We start from the raw sequence: 20,333 nt of genomic DNA, 5'->3' as shown, positions 1-20,333 counted from the left end.
AACACATAAACATATGCTGAGGTGAGCGAACACAGAGGAGTGATACCTGCTCGGCCGTGCTCGTCACCAGGCCCTGGTGCAGCCGCAGAGCCTGACGCTGAGAGAAACGCTGCGTCTGGTTGTTCCTCACCAGGGCGCGCTGGATCTGTAACGCAGAGAGGCAGGAAGATACATTTAACATTTTAACATATTTTGATGTCTAAATGACTAAAAGATACAAACAGTTTTGGAGTTTCTCCTGTAGATTGTTGTGAAACGGGCTCTAATGGCTATAACAAAACTTTGTGGGTGACAGCATGTTGACCAGCGTTGGGGGTAACATGTTAGTGCTGCAAGTCAAGTAATCTGTTATTTAGTTACTTTTACATCAAAAATAATCCGTTACTGAAAAAAAGCCGTATTCCTCTTTTCCTTTTGTCTCCACAAAAACAGAAACTCCCTGACGCTCTGTTTCTGTTTCTCTCCTCCTTCTTGGCAGGTCGCTGCGTACCAGCAGAAGGTAAACACAGCTGTGTCAGTGCGCATGTGTAGCTCAGCTAGCGAGCTGTCAGAGAGGACAGCGTTTACTTTGTGGAAATATTCACATTATTCTGAATGTTTGGGTGAAAGGGACGAGAACAACATGACGGTGAAATGTAAGCTGTGTCTGGAGGAGAAGTGCTCGTCAGCTGTGAAGAGCTCGACTTCAAACGCGACGAAGCATCTGCAGCTAAACACAGCTCCACAACACTGGTGGAGCTAAGAGCCTGTGTTGTATTGTTGTCATGGAAACAGCTGTGCCTTATACTGTCTGCCTCTGCCCAGTTCACTGTCAGACTGTTAGCATCATAAAGAGCTGTAAAGGTTATACTGCGTCTGTCAGTCCTGCAGAGTTACAGATTATGGGCCGTAAACGAGGCTCTGCAATGACGGTAGAGTCGATACATTCAGAGGTAGACGTACAGCAGGCGACACGCCGTCCTGATGATATAACACACATGTGGAACGAGTCGCAAAGAGGGGTTAATTTTTGGTAACACAAATGTAATCCAACGCGTTACTTTTCTCAGGAGGTAACGCGGCAACGTAAGGAGTTACTGTTAACAGTGACATTAACAACATTGATGTTGACCTAAATGTTTTCACTTTCTTCTCACTTTGACGGACAGTTCGATGTTTCTTGTGTCAGCTTAAATAATATTTTCTTCAAGCTGCAGCTGAAAAGATCAAAGTTTACTTTTTATCTATTTGGATCCCGTCTGAACTCTTGATGAATTATTGATCCGAATGCAAACAGAAGAAGTAAAACTTTCTTTTGAAGACATGAGACAACATGGTCAAGATGTTCTGTTGCTTTGATCAAATCTTAAAGTCACTTTTAATCTCTGACGGCTGATCTCTGACCTTTGTCAGCGCCTGCTCCGTCCTCTCGGGGGCGCTGCGGTACGCCTGGCTGATGTCGCTCAGGGGCAGAGGCATGTACTGCAAGGTGAAATTACTGAGAGAGGAAACAGAAGAAGAGAAAGGGTCGAGTTATTGAAGGAGACAGTGAGGGACTGAAAAAGGAAATAAAGTGGGTTAGATTCGAGGTTAGATAAGGTTAATATCCCCAAAGGACCGAGATCATCCTAAAATATCCTCCTCCGCAGAGCAACCACTGAGTAATACTTTGATCTCTGCAACCATGTCATCCTCAGCCTGCAGCCAAGTCTGGACCATTTAAGATAGCAAAGTGGAAAGCAACAATTTGCTCGGCTCACGTTGCAAATTTGAAATGTTTAAGTGCTCTGAAATAGAAAGTAAATCTATCACACTTTCTTCTCTTGTAGTAAATATAGAAGGTATCTTCTCATTTATTTAAGCGTGCATTTTCTAAATACATGTTTTAATGCTGCTCTTACTGTTCGAGCGCCCGCGCCACATCCAGAAATCCTGATGCGGAGGTGTTGTTGCGATCCCATGTCACACTCCTGCAGGGAGAAGTCATGAGTTGCACTAAAATCAGACCTCCGTTTAGAGCACATGATATTCTGCGATCGTCTTCTCCTTCACCTGAGCGTGGTGTTGATCTGCAGCGCTTTGCTCAGCATCTTGGCTCCGATGTCGTCCATGTTGTTCCCGCTCAGGTCCACCTTCCTCAGGCAGGTGTTGCTGCCGAGGGCGTTGACCAGCACGGTGCCCCGAGAGCGCAGGCGGGACTCGGTCAGCGACAGAGACTGCAGGGCCTGAAGAGGAAGCAGAGCAGGAAGAGGCGTGTGTGTGAAAGTGTCTGTGTTGTTATATGAATAAATAAAGTGCAGAAAATTGAGCGTCTGAAGAAGAGGCGACCGGGGGGCCGGGAGGGGGAATTTACTGCAGAGCGATGTGACTTTACATGCTGTTTGTATGAATTATTTACAGTATGTGTGCAGTGATACAGAGGCCGTGCCTGTGAGGGTAACAGAGAGCAGAAATGTTTAATGAGAGTGTGACACGTCGACGGTGATACATAATGCAGAAATGTTCCAGAGAATCACGAATATAAAGTGTGAGGAGATGAGTTTGTTGTTACACATTTGATGATACTCGCGTCCCCCCGGGGCGCTGCAGGAGAACATCTCCTGCATAGTCTTGTTAAAATAATCTAAAGTAAAAACTATAATAGCCGGAGCCTTTATTCTTTTGATACACAAAGTTAAGGCTTCAGTCTTTTGTCACCACATTGTACGATGACGTCTTTACATTCTTGTTGCACTGAGCAAGTTTGTTTTTTGTATTATTCTGTTTAAATTGCTCTGAAATTAAAACTAGATTTGTTCCATTACTGATACCGCTCTCCAAAATGCTTCTGATAAAGCATCAAGTGCAGGATCAGAAACTGATTTAAGAGTTTCCATTAAAAGTTTCCCTCCAAAGCTTCAGCAAACACCGCAGGTCCAGAGGGACCCCGCCTCCTCCCCAAAACAAACTGACCTGCTCATTAAAACTTGTAAAATACTGAATAAACAAGTTTAAAGTAGGCCGGCACAATGTGAGAACATTAAGTGCTTAGTGTTCATTGTGCAATGAAGTGCGATAAACAAACAAACATTTCCCCCCCTGGGAATCAATAAAGGATTACCATATCTTATTAAAGAGTGCATATTAGCTATAACTTAGTTTCTCTGTCTGAAAACCTGTTTTTTTTTACCACTAAATTGACACCAGATAATCTGACGACGATATATCCTCTGGGAGCAACGGCAAACATGTCGGGCATGTCCTGTTTAGCCAGCGTTCAGCGATAAACGACTTCCAGCGCAGACTTCCTCCTCCATGCGCTGCATTGTTTACAGTCCAGTCAGCAGCTCGAGAAGCGACCGTGTGTTCAGATCAAAGTGAAGGTAAATTCTCCCTCCAGATGTGTCTGCTAAATAAACACTGTCATCTCTCGGTTCGTCCCATCCCCTGGAGGAGCGCCCGTTCATCTGTCTGTGCTGAGTCTCAGTCTCACTGTAAACAGGAAGTTACACAGAGGCTGCACTCTGGCTTACTGCAGCGGGATGAAGCCCAAACAGAAACAGATTCTCTTGTGATCGACTTTAATTAACGGCTCTTCAGTTTGCTGAAAGAACAACATCATGATGCAGATTAGGAACAACATGAAGCTTTGTCAGGTCTGTCCTCAAGAGGAGAAGAACACTACTTTAACATGAGACGGAGGGTGGAGCCATCGTTTATGATGCATTCAGGGAAGTCTGGAAATCCAAACGCTTTCAGGACAGAGCGTCAAGGGAATTTGTCTCAAGTTGAATTTTAGATCTAGAACTGTTGTTCCTGCACATCTCTGCACAACTGAGACTACAAACAGAAACCAGAACACCGACCGTACTATAATCCGATTGTGCGTAAAAAAAGAGAGATTATTATATTTTTAGAGTTTTTTTTTTTAAGCCTCTGCCTTCTTTGGATAGGACAGTAGATAGAGTCTGAAATAGGGAAGGAGAGAGTGGGGATGACACGCAGCATCCATGGCCGCTGGTTGAGGACTGTGCACATGGAGGGCGCGCTTTGACCCCTGAGCTAAAGCGACAGCCCCAACATGTAACATTTATGTTCAGTTATAAGGGATATAACAGGAAATGACATCACAATAAAAAGAGCAGTGTAAGCAGTGACGCATTCTTTTGTTTTTGCAGGCTCGAAGGGACGAATAAAAATGCAGAAAAACTGGAATGAGTAATTTCGGTCTGATCCATTTTTCTATTTGTGTGACTTGTTATGCAGCCAGCAAACGCTCTCATCTTACAGTCTGTTTTTGTGTCCTGTGTTATCACTCACACACTCCTCCTCCTGAATGAGCTGAACGAGCTTCTGCAGGACTTCATCCAGAACCCTGCAGACACAAACACACAGGCCAGACTCAGTGAGCCGGAGCCAGTCATTTCCTGCTGCCAGCGAGCGGTCTGCCCGAGGAGCGGCGGAAGTACAACCACACACACGAATATTCAAGCTGGCACACTCACACAAACACACACGCACATAAATAACTGCAGTAAAGCGTGACTTGGAGCACCGGCAGCACCTGTTTTTGATGTTGAAGTTCTTGCCTAGATGAAGGTGTTTGAGCGATGGATGTCTGGAGAGCGCCGGCAGGACTGTGAGCAGGTCTGCATCAAGTCCTGTCAACACACACACACACACACACGTATATAAATAAGGAGCTCAACATGGCTGGAGTCATTAACTGGGACCCGGCCTGCCTGAGGACAGAGAGAGAAGGTCACAGAGGACGTGTTGCAGCGCACCGTTGTCGGAGATGTCCAGCGTGCCGATGGAGGAGACTCTGGGGAAGAGTTCCTGGATCACAGACGCTCCTGCAGACCTCAGCTGGAGAGAGAGAGAGAGAGAGAGAGAGAGAGAGAGAGGGAGAGACGGGAAAACCAACATTATGCACAGGAGTGAATCGGAGTCATTTCAGCTTCAGTCTTTGGGGAATTGTTCTATTTTTCCACAGTGAGGCAGATTTATGGAGCCTTTTTTTACCTCTCTGTGAGAGTCTGAAGGTGTGCTGAACGCTGAGCTCTGCAGCGAGAAAGCATCTTGTGTTACCTGTTAGCTTAGCATTTTTTCACTTCAATAAGCAAACACATAAACATCCCAATCACCTGGAAATCTGTGGGAAAACAAAGTAATATAAATGACCAAGAAAATTAACTTTTAAACTTAACTGAGTACTGAATGTTTTAACTCATTTATAAGGTTTCAGGTGCTTTCAATACACTGCAAAATAAAAACAATATTTTTTAACTCCTCTGTATTTATGTAAGAATTAAAACAACCTAATTTACACGTCAATATTTTACAAACATTGTTGAATATTAAACTGTGGTATGTAAAGTAATCTAAAGCTTGATCTGTTAATGCATCGGTATAAATAATCAGTCTCTCCAGCAGGAAGTTGTGCACCTGCGAATTCACGCAAAAGTGTGCAGTCATGTACAAACTTGATCCCCTGAGGTCTGCAGAGGTGTCTGAACATGTGGGGGCATCTTTTCCTGTATTACCTACTTGTTACTGGTGTTTGTGTCGGCGCTGATCTCAAAGACTGTTTGAGCAGAGAGACAGTAACCTCCACTGTCTCTTCTTAAAGGTTTTTATACTGCAGCAGCAGAAATAACCAACAGCATAGATATAATAAATTATGTGTAGACGCTCCTTTGCACACATGGAGAGCATTGGTTGTGCACATGCAGTGAGAAATGAGCATTTCATGGCGATTGACTTTAATGTCGTCCTGGCCGATAGTGATGTCAGAAGACAAACTTGCTCAGCCGGTAGTTTCCTGCAGCGTGTGTCCCGCTCGCTCACAGTACATGTGTGATGTGTGACACAAAAAGGCTCCAAACATCACAACTTGCAGTAAAACTTATTTTAAAAAGCTGCTGTGAAATCGAGCAGTTGTGGCCACAACAATCACAGGACACGCTGCGAAATCCTGGAGGGACTAGTTAATGTATTATTATGTAGTATAACTCAGTACATTAACTTTAATGTACTAAGTGTTTTTTAAAACAGGGTAAGACAAATGAAAAAGTAAATGATCAGACTGTTTGCTAAAGCTGGCCTGATACGGGCTCAAATAAGGGTCAACAAACTTTGTCCCACCAAAATAAAACGACCACTACAGCAGGAAGTAAACTTACTTCTACTTAAAACATGTAACGTCATCTTAAAAATGTTAGACAAACATGAGCTGAATTAATAAATGCTTTCGACGGGTTAAAGGAGCCCGATGTGGTCTTTTTAAAAAGCACAGAAAGAGCTGCATCTAATGAAACACCTGGGAGACATGAAAACCTAAATATGCCTCGCGTGTCGGCGTAGTCTGGGGTTAGTATTTTAATATCTATTTTTTATAGCACAGAACTTTAATTTATCGCTTGGCGCTACGATAATAAATACAAATAGAAACTAATTGTTTGACTGTGATTATTTTCATAAAGCTGTGGTACGGTAGCCTGCAGGGACACTCTCAGTCACGCACCCATGACAGGCAAAGAAGGAGAGGTTAGAGGTCAACGTTCTGTCAACACTTGTTTAGCTCACTGCGTTTCTCCTGCCTTAAACAGAGAGAGCGGATGTACGCTGTTACACGCTAAAGAACAACGCAAACTCTGAGACTGACAGTGCAGACACTGAGCTGCTGCTAACGTTAACGGCAGCGGTGCTGTCATTGCTATGGCAACAGCACAGAAGCCACACCAGCCCCTGTCGGCCATGACTGTATATCGGCCACCACGCCCCGCTCGGCCCCGGTCCCTGTGAGACACCTGGATGATTTCCAATGCCCCAGCGATCAGTGGGAAAAACATTCAGGCCCCAAGAAGCAAGTGCTTCTCGGTTTTTCTAGACAAGTTGTTGTGCTGTTTGTTTTTTGCTGATGCCATGTCTCTAAGGAAGTGAGGGAGAAATACTAACAAAGAGAGGTGCACGTACTGGAGTCAATTATCAGAGGGTCACAAAGCGTGGAACATCACAGGCACACTTAACCTGCATGCTGCTGTGGGGTGGCAGCGTATCCCAGGTTGTAATGCCCAGCGATCCCACTTCACTACAGACCTGTCTGTGTTTAACCAACAGTATATCAGGTTTATGTTAGACTCCAGCTGCGGATCTGTATCAGCTTTACTATCTGGTTTTATGGTTTGTGCGAGGTCGGTTTCTGTGGTAGGTTTAATTCTCCGCACTCTGCCTCTGTTGTACACTTTTGGTTGCATTTCCTCTACTTTCTGTGAACCCACAACCTTAAAGTTCAAACTGTGCCTGCGTCCTTGAGGGTCTGTATGGCTTTTTGTACATCAGTCGGCAAAGAGGTTAAAAACTTTAAATATTCTGCCTTTGAGACTTTGTGATCCTGTGAAAACATCTCTGAAAAGGACACATTATCACTTTATATAAACTGTGAGGTTCTCCAGCCCTGACTTCAGCGCGGACAAAATGTGTACTTGTGCCTTAAATGTGTGTTTTTGTGCGAGCGGGAACTTTCTGTTCTGAGTCTGATGCTCACAAAAGCAGCAAAAGAGTCTTTGTGTGAGTCAGAATGTCATTTTATCCTTCAGGTGCACAAGTGATGACATAACACGAGCGCTGAAGTGATTTCTGAACATCACTGACAATCTTATCGACACTTTTTAGAGCTCACGAAGCTGCGTTTCCTCTGCAGGAGCGATGCAGAGAGGTCTGTGACTTTTGAAGGTACTCAGTGTGTTTCAACCACAGGGAACAGGGTCGGAATAAACTCCCAGGGACTATTCTGCAAAATGTCCCTGTGCCAGAGGTAGTGCTTTCAAAAAGTACAGAGACTTTGGGGGTGGCCTTTGCAGAGCTGATTGGTACTCGCAGCATTCAGAGGACCGTTTGGAAGTGTTCCCTCGTCGTGCTTAAATACTTACAACGCTCTGAGGAAACTGTGGCTGTGAGTTTCAATGTTAAACACCAGAAATCTTTATGTTTGAAAAACGTGCACGGGATAGAAAAGAAAATCTCAACACTTCATTTCAGGGTAACGTGTAAAAATAGAGCCATGCAGCTGTGACAGTTTTAGTCTTTCACATGAAGCAGGCCTTTAGTCCTCAGTGAAAACACAGACAACAGGGTGACGGAGCCTCTTAGTTCCGTAGGATGTAGTTCCTGGGACTTAAAGCGCTGGGTACTTTAGGTGGAAACGCAGCTTCAGACAGACTCATGAATCTGGGCAGACAGATCCGTCTGGATGAGCAGAAAATACCAAACTATCCCTTTAATCTGAGCTTCCTTTGCAGGCGCAGAGATGAGCTCTTACCTCACAGCCACTGATGTCCAGATGAAGGTCGTTGACGTGCGGATTGGAGGTTAACCCTGTCAGCAGAGCCCTGTGGAGACAGCAGGAACAGAACTGAGTGAAGGAGGATTTCCATATGCTTCAGATCTGCCTTCATTTGAGAGGAGCGAGGATGAAAGGGTGCAGAATGGGACGGTAATCAGAGGCGACAGGGTGAGTACCTCAGAACATCAGGCGGCAGCTTCATGGAGGCCAGGCTGACATAAGTGAGGCTGAAGGCCGAGCTGAAGAACTGACGGAACAGCGGCAGCGTGTCCTTCACTTTCCTGTCAGACACAAACACACGAGATGAAGGAGACAGTCTTTGACTAATCTGCAGAACAAGTCTGGTTTGTGTGATGAAGAATTTATCAGGTGTAAGAGGAGTTTATTTTAAAGCTTCGACCTACATTTATCATGACAGCAGAGGAAACTAGCGGTGGCAATGACAGAGCAGAGGGAGAGAGCGGAAAGTTTAAACAGACGCCACATTGGGAGGAAGTCTTCGTCAGGTGATTGTGGAGAATGATGATGTGAAATCAGTGCTGCTCGAGGTGCCTGCCTGAACTAGCTCGCAAGCCTCGCTCCGTCTTTCAGTGTCATCGGGGCTGCAGAATTATTTAAACCATCAATTTGTGTCATGAGGTATTGTTGTTTAAGTTTGTATTTGTTTGTATTCATGTTCTGATATTCATTTCCTGTTTTACTTTGTATTTTGTCTCTTGTGTTGCTCCTGTCTTTGTTTCCCGCCTTTGAGATTGCGTGCCCCGCCCTCGTTAGTTTCACCTGTCCCTGTTTACCCTCAGTGTATAACCTCTTTGGCTGTGTTTGAAATGCCATACTACACCAGCAGTACGTACTGATGTGGCCTAAATGTAGTCTGTAGTCTGTAGTATGCAAACAAAAGCTAAATGTGAAGAATGCCAAACATAACCGGATGTCGTAATGAATCAGAAAAAATCTCCAGCATGCATCGGACCAGTCTACCTCGCCTGTATCTCACGATGCAAAGCACTGAAACGTCGCAACAGCACTTGAAATGGCAGATGGCAGCAGAAGAGCAGAAGGGGGCGCTATAGCTAAGGAAGCAGCTTCTTGTTGTTGGCGGGCTGTTGTTTACTTCTGCTTTCCAAAAGAAAACTGGTGCCTGGCGTTGCATACTGCTAAATTCATCTGATCAGCTCCGTACTACAGACTACCGCCGGACGCAGCATGCAGTATGTAGTATACAGTATGTAGTACATAGTATGTGGTATATAGTATATCGTATGTAGTATATAGTATAGTATATAGTATGTAGTGTACAGTATATAGTATGTAGTATGTAGTATACAGTATGTAGTATATAGTATGTGGTATATAGTATATAGTACACAATATGTAGTATACTGTATGTACTATGCAGTATACAGTATATAGTATGTAGTATACAGTATATAGTATAGTATATAGTATGTAGTGTACAGTATATAGTATGTAGTGTATAGTATAGTATGTAGTATGTAGTATATAGTATACAGTATGTGGTATATAGTATAAAGTATAGTATGTAGTATATAGTATAGTATGTAGTATACAGTATATAGTATACAGTATGTGGTATATAGTATAGTATGTAGTATGTAGTATATAGTATATAGTATGTAGTATATAGTATACAGTATGTAGTATATAATATAGTATGTAGTATACAGTATATAGTATGTAGTATATAGTATACAGTATACAGTATGTAGTATATAATATAGTATGTAGTATATAGTATATAGTATGTAGTATATAGTAAAGTATGTATTATGTAGTATATAGTATATAGTATACAGTATGTGGTATATAGTATATAATATACAGTATATAGTATATAGTATACAGTATGTAGTATATGATATGGCATTTGGAACACAGCATTCATCGTCTCTTGTTTCTTTGTTAGTTCGTTGTCATCCTTCGTCTGGATACCTCATTGAAACCTGTCGTTATTTGTTACCTGAACTCTTTTGGATTTCCCCCGCGGCCCCATGTGTGTTTCACCTGTGGATGAGTATTCTTTTGGATTATTTGTCACCTGTTTTGTTGGACCTTGCTTTGTTGTTGGGTATTGTTTGCCTGCATCCCTTGGACTCGGAGCTCAGTGAGCCGTCTCGTTCTACCTTTTGGCTTTCCTTTTTGTTGGTATGAAGATTTTGGCTCTGCCTTTTTGTTTTTGAGTTGTCTTTGTTTTATTTAATAAATCATCCAAGTCTGCACCTGGGTCCTTTTTTGTTTAAACCTGAACCTTCACAATTTGTATTTTTTCAACATATTTAAGTTGGATTTTTCTTCAATTCTTTTTCATTTGTATGGACATCAACGGTCTGAGTATTGATAAGTAGTTCATACCCACTCAACCCCCCAAATCCAAACTATCGCTTTAACATATTTCATTCAACAGGTATGAAAACAGTGAGGTGGAGCTCGTTTGTTTAACGTGTGATGTTTTACTTTGTTTTACTTTGTCTTGTTTCAGCGATGACACTGAGGCTGCATTCAGACTCGTTCAGATTTTTTCCCCTCATGTGACACAGAGCTGATTATTTCAAATCAGTGTGAACAGCAAAAAGTTGCACGATGTCGCATTTTTTAAATTCGGTCCTGGCCTACTTGAATATATGGCACTAAATTGGAATCCCAAACATGCGACCTGCATGCGACTTGTATTTGAACACTCGAATCAGAATTGGTCCTTGTTGCCATGGTAATATGCACATTTCCAGGAGTCAGTCTGAAGAAGAAGAAAAAGAAGAAGACTTTCTTTATCCGCTTGACCACGGAGGACGACGCAGCAGTTGAGAGACGCCGAAATAGCAGATCTAACTGTTATGTGGGGAGATGCTTCTATCCAATCAAAACTGTTCGAGAGCATTTCGAGAGCTCTTGTCCGTTTCACCCATCTCTGATGGAGATGTCGCTTACATGCACAAAAGTTTATGCACATCCAAAGTCCCAATGCCCGAGAGCCATCCATGTTTACGAAAAAACAAATGTCAACAGCTGTGACGTCTTTTGTTATTGTTTGCGTACGCGTGTCTTCCTTAAATCATTTTCTGTTCACATCGATGTCTTTCCTGGGTCACATTCTAAAATAGATATGAACAGTGACCCCAAAAAATCAGAGCCCCAAATCGGCACTGAGCACGAACGCCTGCAGTATGAGTGCAGCCTGAGAGTCTTTATTTGTTGTGTTGCTGATGTAGGAAGTTTGTGTTGTTCATATTGAGAAATATAAATAAAAAACTGTTAAAAAAATAAAGAAGAACGAGAGGATACAGAAGCTCCTTTCACACATGCACTGCACTCATGAAAATTTCCCCACATAGTCGGGCCGGGCTGCATGTGTGGATGCAAACCACCAAATTTTTCCCCAACTGGATGCAGACTGTTTCCTGCAGCCACCTGGTAAAACGTCTGCAAGAAGTGGAGGTGAGCCGATGTGTGAACGCAGCAGGGAATAGTCAGGAACATTCACCGCGAGCGAGTGGGCGGGGTGATGACGTTTATATCATGTGACCGGTGTGAAACCAGAAGAGCGACACGTAACAGGATGATTAAAAACATCCGAGGTTGAAGAAGAAGGATTGTTTACAAGACGACAGCAAAGACGTCTGCAGAGAGAGGAAGACATTCAGGAGCTTCTGTGAGGGCCGACGCCGCAGCGTACTTTTTACACCGTGTCCTTCCTCATCAGATTCCCCTCCCCCGCCCCGTACAACAGGGAAAAACTCCGCTCTGAGGGACGTGTGTGAAAGGGCAACTCTGGAAAATTTCTGGGGCAGACTGTTGTGAATTTTTCTCGAAACTGTCAGGAGTGCATGTGTGAAAAGGGCTAGAGAGAGAGAGAGAGGGATGAGAGCTTGCACACACACCGTTGACACGCTGGGTAAATATGATGGCAGGGCTCTGACACAGAATGAGAAGCAGACTGAATATTGCTTTGTTGGAAGAGGAGGGAGCGAGTCGGGTCAAATGAAAGATAACTGTGCTTAAATATTCATGAGTCTTATCTATGCAGGCTGCTTTTAAACGGCAGCAGACACACCCACAGAGAGGAGACACAACGATTCCCACAAAGCTCATTCCTGAGTTTCCATTCAGCCACAGAGGAAAGAGGAAGAGAGATGGAGGGAGGGGTGAGGCCGGTAAGATAACATAAAGATGGTGTATCTGATGATTTAGGCTGGTAACCTTAAAGTCATGACTAACCTGTGGGAGAAGGAATTTTTGGAAAGATTCAGAAAGGAAAGATCAGCACAACACCCCCTCAGAAGAGCCCCAAATAGCTGCATGAGACACAGGGTGGAAAGGGTTAATCTGAGCAGAGAGAGAAGTGCATTTTGTTTCAGCGTTGGACATAAACATTTCATCGTCCTCGGTCATTAAATACTCACAGAGTCCACAGAGCAGTCTGTGCCCGACAGGTCCAAGTGGACCAGGCAGTTCGGCTGAGACAAGAACAGATACAAGTTCTGCAAACAGAAAACAAGACAAGAAAGAAGACAAGAAAGAAGACAAGAAAGAAGACAAGAAAGAGACGTCACTCCGGTATTTTTAAACCTGGGCTCTATCTTTGTTTATTTTTTGTGTCAAAACATTTTGGAATTGTTTCAGTAGATGCTTCAGAAGGAGAAGTAAAAAAGGCTGTGACGGCTGCACCGTAGTCCTTACAGGCAAACATGTCTGATCAGAGTATGTCACCAGACTCCATTTGAAAAAACAGTCATTTAACTCCCAGATAAAGTGAGTTGATGGTCAACATTTGTCGCCATCATTTAGTCTTTATTATGTACTTCGGTGTGTTCAATGGTAAGTTTGGTTCCAACGCAATATTTGTTTAACACACAATAACACAAACAAACTAAATGTTTGCGGCAGCGGTAGACCAGCAACTCCCGTGATCTGCAAGGTTAAATTCCTGCTTTCGTCAATGGAGTCTGGTGTGTTTGCAGAGAGTGACAGACTGAGCGTCTGTCTGTGGTTAAAACAATCATCTTCCTCTGTAACAAAGGTCTCTCTCTGTAGGGATCCTTTCTGTCATGTTGTCACACACTTAGAATAACAATCTGAGCCTGTCAGTGGAAACAACAAGAACTTTTAGTGGACGTATAACCCAAAGAATAAATTGCAGCCATTTCAACTTAATTGAAGCAATCTACGGAAACAATTCTAAAACATTTTATACCAATTACTCATTTAGCTCCAAAAACATGCACAAATAAGGCCCTTTTAAAAATATTAGAATTTGTGTTCTGTGTGTATAAATAGAGCAGCGTGTGCGTTTTTGTTTGGTTTGTGTTTTCTGACCGAGGCGTCCTCCCCTGAGAGGACCCCGGGGTTCTTGCTCAGGTCCAGGTGCAGCAGAGAGTTGGAGTACTCATCGCTGGAGCACAGAGCCTGAGAGAGAGACACCACTCCTAAGGGAGAGGGGGAGATAAAAGGGAGAGAGAGAGAGACAAGAGAAGGAGGAGGGAGGGCGGGAGGGAGGGAGGGGGTACAATATTAAAAGACGGAGAACACTCTCAAAACATTTTGTGTCCTTTCATTATTCATACGCAGCAGCAGGAGCAGGTATCAGTGGATGTAATGGAAACAGTGCTCTGTATCTGCCTGCTTCAATGTAATATTTAAATTGTCCTCTGGGTGCAGTGAGACGAGACAGAAGCAGGAGGCCTGCTGCCTGCGGGGCTGCACAGCACATCACACACTGAGTCAATACGGAGTCATGGCGGGGCCAAACATGAAACACAGCTCTTCAGGAGGGAGAATTATCAGGGGCTTTGGAGGTTTCATATCTCCTGACCTTTAATCTAACACAAAGACTGAGAGATGCTCCACCAGCTGCAGCTGTTTTTGACTTATTCCACCCGATTTGGGTCGTGTATTACCGGGTTGTAGCTGACACTTTATTTACGTTGCATTACAGAAAACAGAGAGGAAACAAACCTTTGGAGGTGAGCGAGGTCTTAGAGAGGTTGAGGAGACGGAGCCCTTTGCTGAGGCGACACACCTGCTGGATTAAGTTGGACACACCTGCAGCACACAAATAAGAGAAAGCAGGATCATCTCCATTCACCTGCTCAGTCTTGACATTTAATTTCCTGTTTTGTTGCAACCTTTACTTCCACAGTAAACACTTTCTCCCACAAAGATGCAGCTGCAGAGTTAGATCTCAAAGACGTGAAATGAGGGAATATTTAAATCCGAGACACATTCTGTTTTTATACAGTTTAAAATGATCCACAGGGGCGACTAACAGAACTTAACTGAATAAGAATCTCACCATCGTTTTAATCTGTTTAAAGATAAGTGCAAAGAGTCATTCTCTGATTTATTTCGGTCCCGTCTTATGTGATTAGTGGCTTTAATGGTTCACACTGTTTACTTTAAGACAGGGGAATTCCTGTGTTTTTAAACCGTGGTCCTGTTTCAGATATTTTGGAGTCTAAATGACTAATAGGTAGAAAAGTTTTGGAATTGCTTCAGTAGTTTGCATTCGCCAGAAGCCATGAAATTAGCAAGAATGGCTGCAACGTAATCCTTTGGGGCAAATGAGCCCCGTCAGAGTATGTCTACTTAAAGTGTTTCAGGCTCAGATTGTTATTCTAAGTGTGTGACAACATCACAGAAAGGATCCCTACAGAGATAGACCTTTTTGTTACAGAGGAAGATGAGTTTGTATTTAAACAGCCATTACATCGCTCTCTGCAAACACACCAGACTCCAGTGAGAAAAACATTTAACCTCGCAGAACACAGGAGCTGCTGCTCTACAAAAGTATTGTTGGGGCCTCCTTATTGATATCAAATAAAAGGATTGAATGAATGTTTTAACTTTACAGTCCATCACAAAGGAAAGTGGATGTTTGATGGTACCTTGGTTGTCCAGCGAGTTGTGAGCCAAGTTGAGCGAGTGGATGACAGAAGCGGGATTCTCTGAGAGAGCTGCAGACATCTTCTGAGGGAAGTCTCTGTGAAGAGGACACACGGTTATACTGAGGTGTAAGGAAAGGTAGAAAGAGACGAGCTAGAGAGATCAAAACTCACGATTTTAACCCTGCGTTCTCCAGAGTGATCTCCTCCAGGCTGGATGATTTGCTGACCGTGTGCAGGACCTGCTCGGTGACCTCTGACCCCTAAAAAACAGAGAGCTTTTTGTCTGTTTTAACTACAGACTGTTTAAAAAGATGGACGACATGACAGCTCACTATATCATCTCTACTGCCCCCTGCTGACTGGCTGCAGTATAGCTCATAAAGCCCGCCTCCTCCATGTTAACAGATGGGACATGAGTCAAACTATAAAATCAAAACACACGTCAAATACATTTTTCTCAAACATGGTTTCTGTCATTATAGTTAGTTCTTATCATGCTGATTTATGTCCAAGTGTTCGTTTTTCTGACAAGTTTACTTTTAATTATTTATTTAATGCTGTAAAAAGGGGGTGTGGCCTCATGATTGACAGGTCTGCTGACAAATGGGGCTCCTGCAGCGTTCTGTGCCCGAGTAGCAGAGTAGAGGAGGAACGGTGAGAGGAGACGTAACTAACACTAACACTACAGTCAGTGAACTTTCCATCAGCGTGAATATCTGCTTCAGACCGACACAAGAAGCTGTTCTGCTGCAGACTGAGCCCACCTGAGGGCTCCAACACGCCAAGGACACCTGAGGGCTCCAACATGCCGAGGACACCTGAGGGCTCCGACACGCCAAGGACACAAGGTAAAGGTGTGTTTCGGGTGAGGCCGATCTCTACTGCACACACTCTGGATACAGATGACGTCATCAGAGCAAGATGGCAGCTTTATTTTGGCTTCCCTTTTCGTCCATCTTTATAAACAGTCACCTTAGAGCCTCGTGAAAACAGAACCACAGCACAGTAAAGCAGAGAGCTTGTACTCACTATGCGCAGGTCTTTGCAGTACAGTTTAGTGAACCAGGTGTTGTACGCCATCGATGCAACGATCACGGCCAAATCCCTGCAAGAGATGAACACTGAGCTAAACGAGGAAACACACGGAGGAGATATCAGAGAGTGACCGCTGCTCGTCCCTCACCTGCTCTCCAGGTGGCTGAAGTCCAGCAGGTTAAACTCTCGGCTGTCCTGGGAGTGATAGATGGTGTCCACATCCTAGGAGCAACATTACCCATGAGCCTCTTTGCTGCATAATATGAAACCCTCATTTTGTGCACAGAGCTGTATGTAACACTCAGAAGCACTCAGAGCAACACAGGCACAGTCCCACAGCTCTTACCCACTGCACTTCCTCCTTGCAGCTGATGCCATTATAGTCGCACAGAGCCGAGTACGTCTCCGAGAAGCCTCCTGAGAGACGCAGAGGCGAGAGACACAAACAATGAGATTATGTGAACAGCTGCTTCCTTCAGCGGGAGCAGAAGAGAGGAAGGAGCGAAATGCAAACAGAAACATTTGTCCAAATTATCAATCTTTAATTTTTCTGAGAGAAGACTTTAAAAAGAACATCTGGGGGAGAATTTGTGGCGAGCATGTGAGCCAACTTCCTCTGGAGGCTGCCAAATGTTGTGCATGTGAGCGTGTATGTGTGTGCCTGCGTGTTTGATGATAGTGTGTCTCTTACCACAGGCTCTCTGCGTCTCCACTGATGTCTCCGAGCTGGGTGAATACTTCCTGCTGCCCTCTGAAAGGTCGCTGTCTGAATGACAGATGGAGGGGCTGCCAACATAAAAGAAGCACGGGCACTGTGAGGCACCATCCATCTCCTGACATTCATTTATCTGCACTAATATGTGATTTATTCAGATGCTTTTTCTGGTGTAGGCGACACTTACGCAAATATGGAGTTGTTGAATATTCGAGACAGAGCGTAGTTAATATGGCTGACCACATTATTGAGGTGTTCGCGGGACTCGAACCTCAGAGAGAAGCTGGACTTGTCGGTGTCGATGACGACCTGCACAGGAAACAGAAGAGACTGAAAATTAAACGCTTTAATCTGATGTTTCCCTTCTTCAAAAAGCAACAGCCTCCCCATCATTCTTCATATTTGTGATGGACCCTCCCCCTGACACCCACCCCTACTATCCTCAGATACAGCACTGAGTTTCACCTTTATAAAACACAGGAATTACTAAAGATAATTATTTACATAAACATGAAGAGTTACAATAAATAAAAAGGCTTATAATGTAGTATTAAGCATGTATAAACATTTTAAAGGCCTCTGTCCACTAACAGTGTTTTGGCAGCGCCTACTTTTTATACAAAACCAACGCAGCGTTTTCAGCGTTAAACCGTGAGCAGCCTCAGCTGTTATTCGTCGCTGCGCTCAACTCTTGAAATGCTGCTGTTTCGTCAATGTCACTTCTCCCTCACCAACCAATCAGAACCAAGAGGGGGCGGGACTTATGATGTCAACAATGAGACAACAATGGCGGAGGCCAGGACACGATTCCTTAACCTTGTTTTTCTGTCTTCTTTGTAAATTGTCCTTGAGTAAAAGCAAATATGAATCACACAGAGCGATTTAACAAAGACTTAAAGTCACTACCGAGGGAAGCGAAGTGCCGCCAATCAACCTTCGTAACCTAGCAACTGTAAACGTCGGTGAGAAGCGCTCTGAAATGTATAAATGTTACGTTTATTCAACAATAATAACACCTCCATTAAAGATATATTTAAATCATTACACAGCTGTCGTTATGTTGTTCCATTTAACATGAAGCTTTATTGAAGCCTCGAAAAATCATTGAGATTTCCCTCATTTCTGGTTAAATATTAAACTAAATATTAGATTGTTAGTCATTACGTTTCTTTCCCAGCACCAGAAATGAGCACAGAAATGCTCAGTGATTGGCGCTTACTGTTGCTAGGTTACGAAAGTTGACTCTGGGCACTTTGGCTTCCCTTGTTAGTGACCGTTGTTAAATCGCTCTGTGTCATTAATATTTGCTTTTATTCAAGGAAGTTTTACAAAGAAAACCTAAACACTAAAGAAAGGAGTCCTGCCATTGGCCGCAGCTCGACAAGCAGCTTGTTGTTGACAAAGTTGATATCATAAGTCCCGCCCCTTCTTGATTTTGATTGGACGGTGAGGGAGAAGCGACATTGACGAGCGTGGTGGTGTTCCAGAAGTTTACCTATTTTCAACTGAGAGACCATCATTGGACACGATGTTTCATGTTGTTTCTGTACAGTCAACATCTTCACTATACTTCATGTCATGAACATGCAGTCAATAACATAGAGGCGAGACACCAACGCTCAGTATAGCCACGCCTAATTCACACCCAACACATCTCTTGCACGTTTTAGGTGTTTTCTATAATGTACAGAAGACCGTAAATGTCATAGAAGCATATTAATGTATAAGAAGTGGACATAGCCACCTTGACGTTGGTTTATGGACTACAAAACTGCATTTTGACCGTGGCCATCTTGGTTCTCTAGAGCCAAAAGTGTCCATATTTGGACGAGAGTGTGATATACGATGCTCGACAGGTTGGTAGTGACTTGTCAGAGGTAGCCTCGCCCTAAACCCTCCCTTCTGGTCTGTGTGACTCTCAATGGGAGCATCAGTGACTAAATGAACATCACGCTGTGTTGAAGAAGACTTGAAACTAGAGACTGAGACCATAAACTCAAAAGGAACATGTTTACTGAGGGAATAAATAAGGAGAGGAGGAGGACCATTTTCTCATAGACTTCTATAGAACTAGACTTCTTTTAGCCTCCTGCTGGCCATTAGAAAGAATGCAGGTTTAAGCCACTTCTGCATCTTTAAAACAGAGGCTACATCCGCCTTTTATATGGTAAAAAGCTCACTACAGGCCTCAAACCAAACCCCATGCAAACAACAGCTAACTTTTAGACTTGGGAACTCGTCATGCTTTTGAGGACTCATCCCTGCAGCGCTGCGGTTTCATCACCTTCACCATGAACTACAGAAAAGAAAAAGTTATTAAGAGAGCATCGACTGTCCCTGTATCTGTTTGATAGATGCTTTTAATATGTCCTGTCAGTCCTTGAAGGTTAAGGTGATCTAACCGCTGCATTATACAGCCTACAGACAATCATTCAGTGGTAACAGAGCAGCACAGAGTTCAGTGTTAAAACTCACCTGGTGCTCAGGGTGAGAATTCAGCGCTCGAATCTCCAGAAAGTTGAATGTACTTTCTACCTGTGGTCGGAATGGACAGAATAAAGATGTCAGAGAAACACAAAGCTTCTCCTGGAGACGGACAGCGGTGAGAGAATTACCTTCGCGGGGATCTTTGGAGCCAGGAAATAGAGACGCCATGTTGTGAGGACCTAAAGAAAGGCAGCAGAGCAAATTGGATGAAGATTACGGAAAAGTTCACTGCACAGTCACCATCACCACGGGGGAGAGAATAGTCCCAGGAGTTTCCATGGTAATAATGAGAGAGAAACGACGAGTCCTTTTCTATATTATCACGTATTGATCGCCTTCAAGCCCTCTGAGGGTTCTCTAATGTTCGTAGATGAACGTGATGCAGGCTGAGTAATGACGACAGCGATTTAATCTCACAAACATCAGATTTAATTTCATTAACAACAGATCTGATGTGGCTCATTTGTTTAATCTGAAACATGCTGCAGACGGCGTACAGAAGCTGTTTTCAGCAGCTAATAATGTGTCCTCCACATTTCCACACTGCAAAAAGTGAAGTCGAAGTTTCTTTAACCAACATCTGATATTTCTTCGCTCTAGGCATCTTCATGACAGATATTTACTTTTGTTTGTCCTTAACTCTGTTAAAATATATTAGAACTGAGATTTAGGATAAACGATAGAGTCACATTTTCTCCTTAAATTTGACGTGCCATTTTTTGAGTGATTATCCTAAAGTACTTTAGGTTGATGACACTAGCACTCGTTTTTCATCTGAACCTGCTGTTTTTAAAATATCTGAGGACGCTTTTACCAGACATTTTTACTTTTTCGGTTGGCAGATAAGTTTGTTTATTTTAAGTAACATTTTTTATTATCTGGCTTTTTTCCC

At 43.4% G+C, this 20,333-nt stretch overlaps 1 protein-coding gene across 1 annotated transcript in view; it reads right to left on the bottom strand.

Moving 5' to 3' along the window:
• LOC138607088 (capping protein, Arp2/3 and myosin-I linker protein 3-like) overlaps positions 1-20,333 on the bottom strand; it is a 44,898-nt gene that overhangs the window by 15,293 nt on the left and 9,272 nt on the right. The window contains exons 3-24 of the mRNA XM_069679638.1: positions 19,570-19,620; positions 19,430-19,489; positions 17,142-17,263; positions 16,931-17,025; positions 16,586-16,656; positions 16,388-16,461; positions 16,234-16,309; positions 15,376-15,464; positions 15,205-15,299; positions 14,276-14,362; positions 13,637-13,746; positions 12,724-12,801; positions 12,539-12,615; positions 8,482-8,586; positions 8,282-8,351; positions 4,746-4,827; positions 4,523-4,619; positions 4,279-4,333; positions 2,032-2,204; positions 1,881-1,949; positions 1,384-1,477; positions 47-145 (exon numbers count right to left, since the gene is read on the bottom strand). Of these exons, the coding sequence (XP_069535739.1) occupies positions 47-145; positions 1,384-1,477; positions 1,881-1,949; positions 2,032-2,204; positions 4,279-4,333; positions 4,523-4,619; positions 4,746-4,827; positions 8,282-8,351; positions 8,482-8,586; positions 12,539-12,615; positions 12,724-12,801; positions 13,637-13,746; positions 14,276-14,362; positions 15,205-15,299; positions 15,376-15,464; positions 16,234-16,309; positions 16,388-16,461; positions 16,586-16,656; positions 16,931-17,025; positions 17,142-17,263; positions 19,430-19,489; positions 19,570-19,620 (1,929 nt within the window). The remainder of the gene's footprint in view (positions 1-46; positions 146-1,383; positions 1,478-1,880; positions 1,950-2,031; positions 2,205-4,278; positions 4,334-4,522; positions 4,620-4,745; positions 4,828-8,281; positions 8,352-8,481; positions 8,587-12,538; positions 12,616-12,723; positions 12,802-13,636; positions 13,747-14,275; positions 14,363-15,204; positions 15,300-15,375; positions 15,465-16,233; positions 16,310-16,387; positions 16,462-16,585; positions 16,657-16,930; positions 17,026-17,141; positions 17,264-19,429; positions 19,490-19,569; positions 19,621-20,333) is intronic.

This window comes from Semicossyphus pulcher, unplaced genomic scaffold, assembly GCF_022749685.1.
Source record: "Semicossyphus pulcher isolate SPU_LCO1_2020_fin unplaced genomic scaffold, fSemPul1.0.p SCAF_4, whole genome shotgun sequence".
NCBI lineage: Eukaryota > Metazoa > Chordata > Actinopteri > Labriformes > Labridae > Semicossyphus > Semicossyphus pulcher.
The sequence above is the reverse complement of the archived record's forward strand: the minus strand, read 5'-3'. Positions and strand labels throughout refer to the sequence as shown.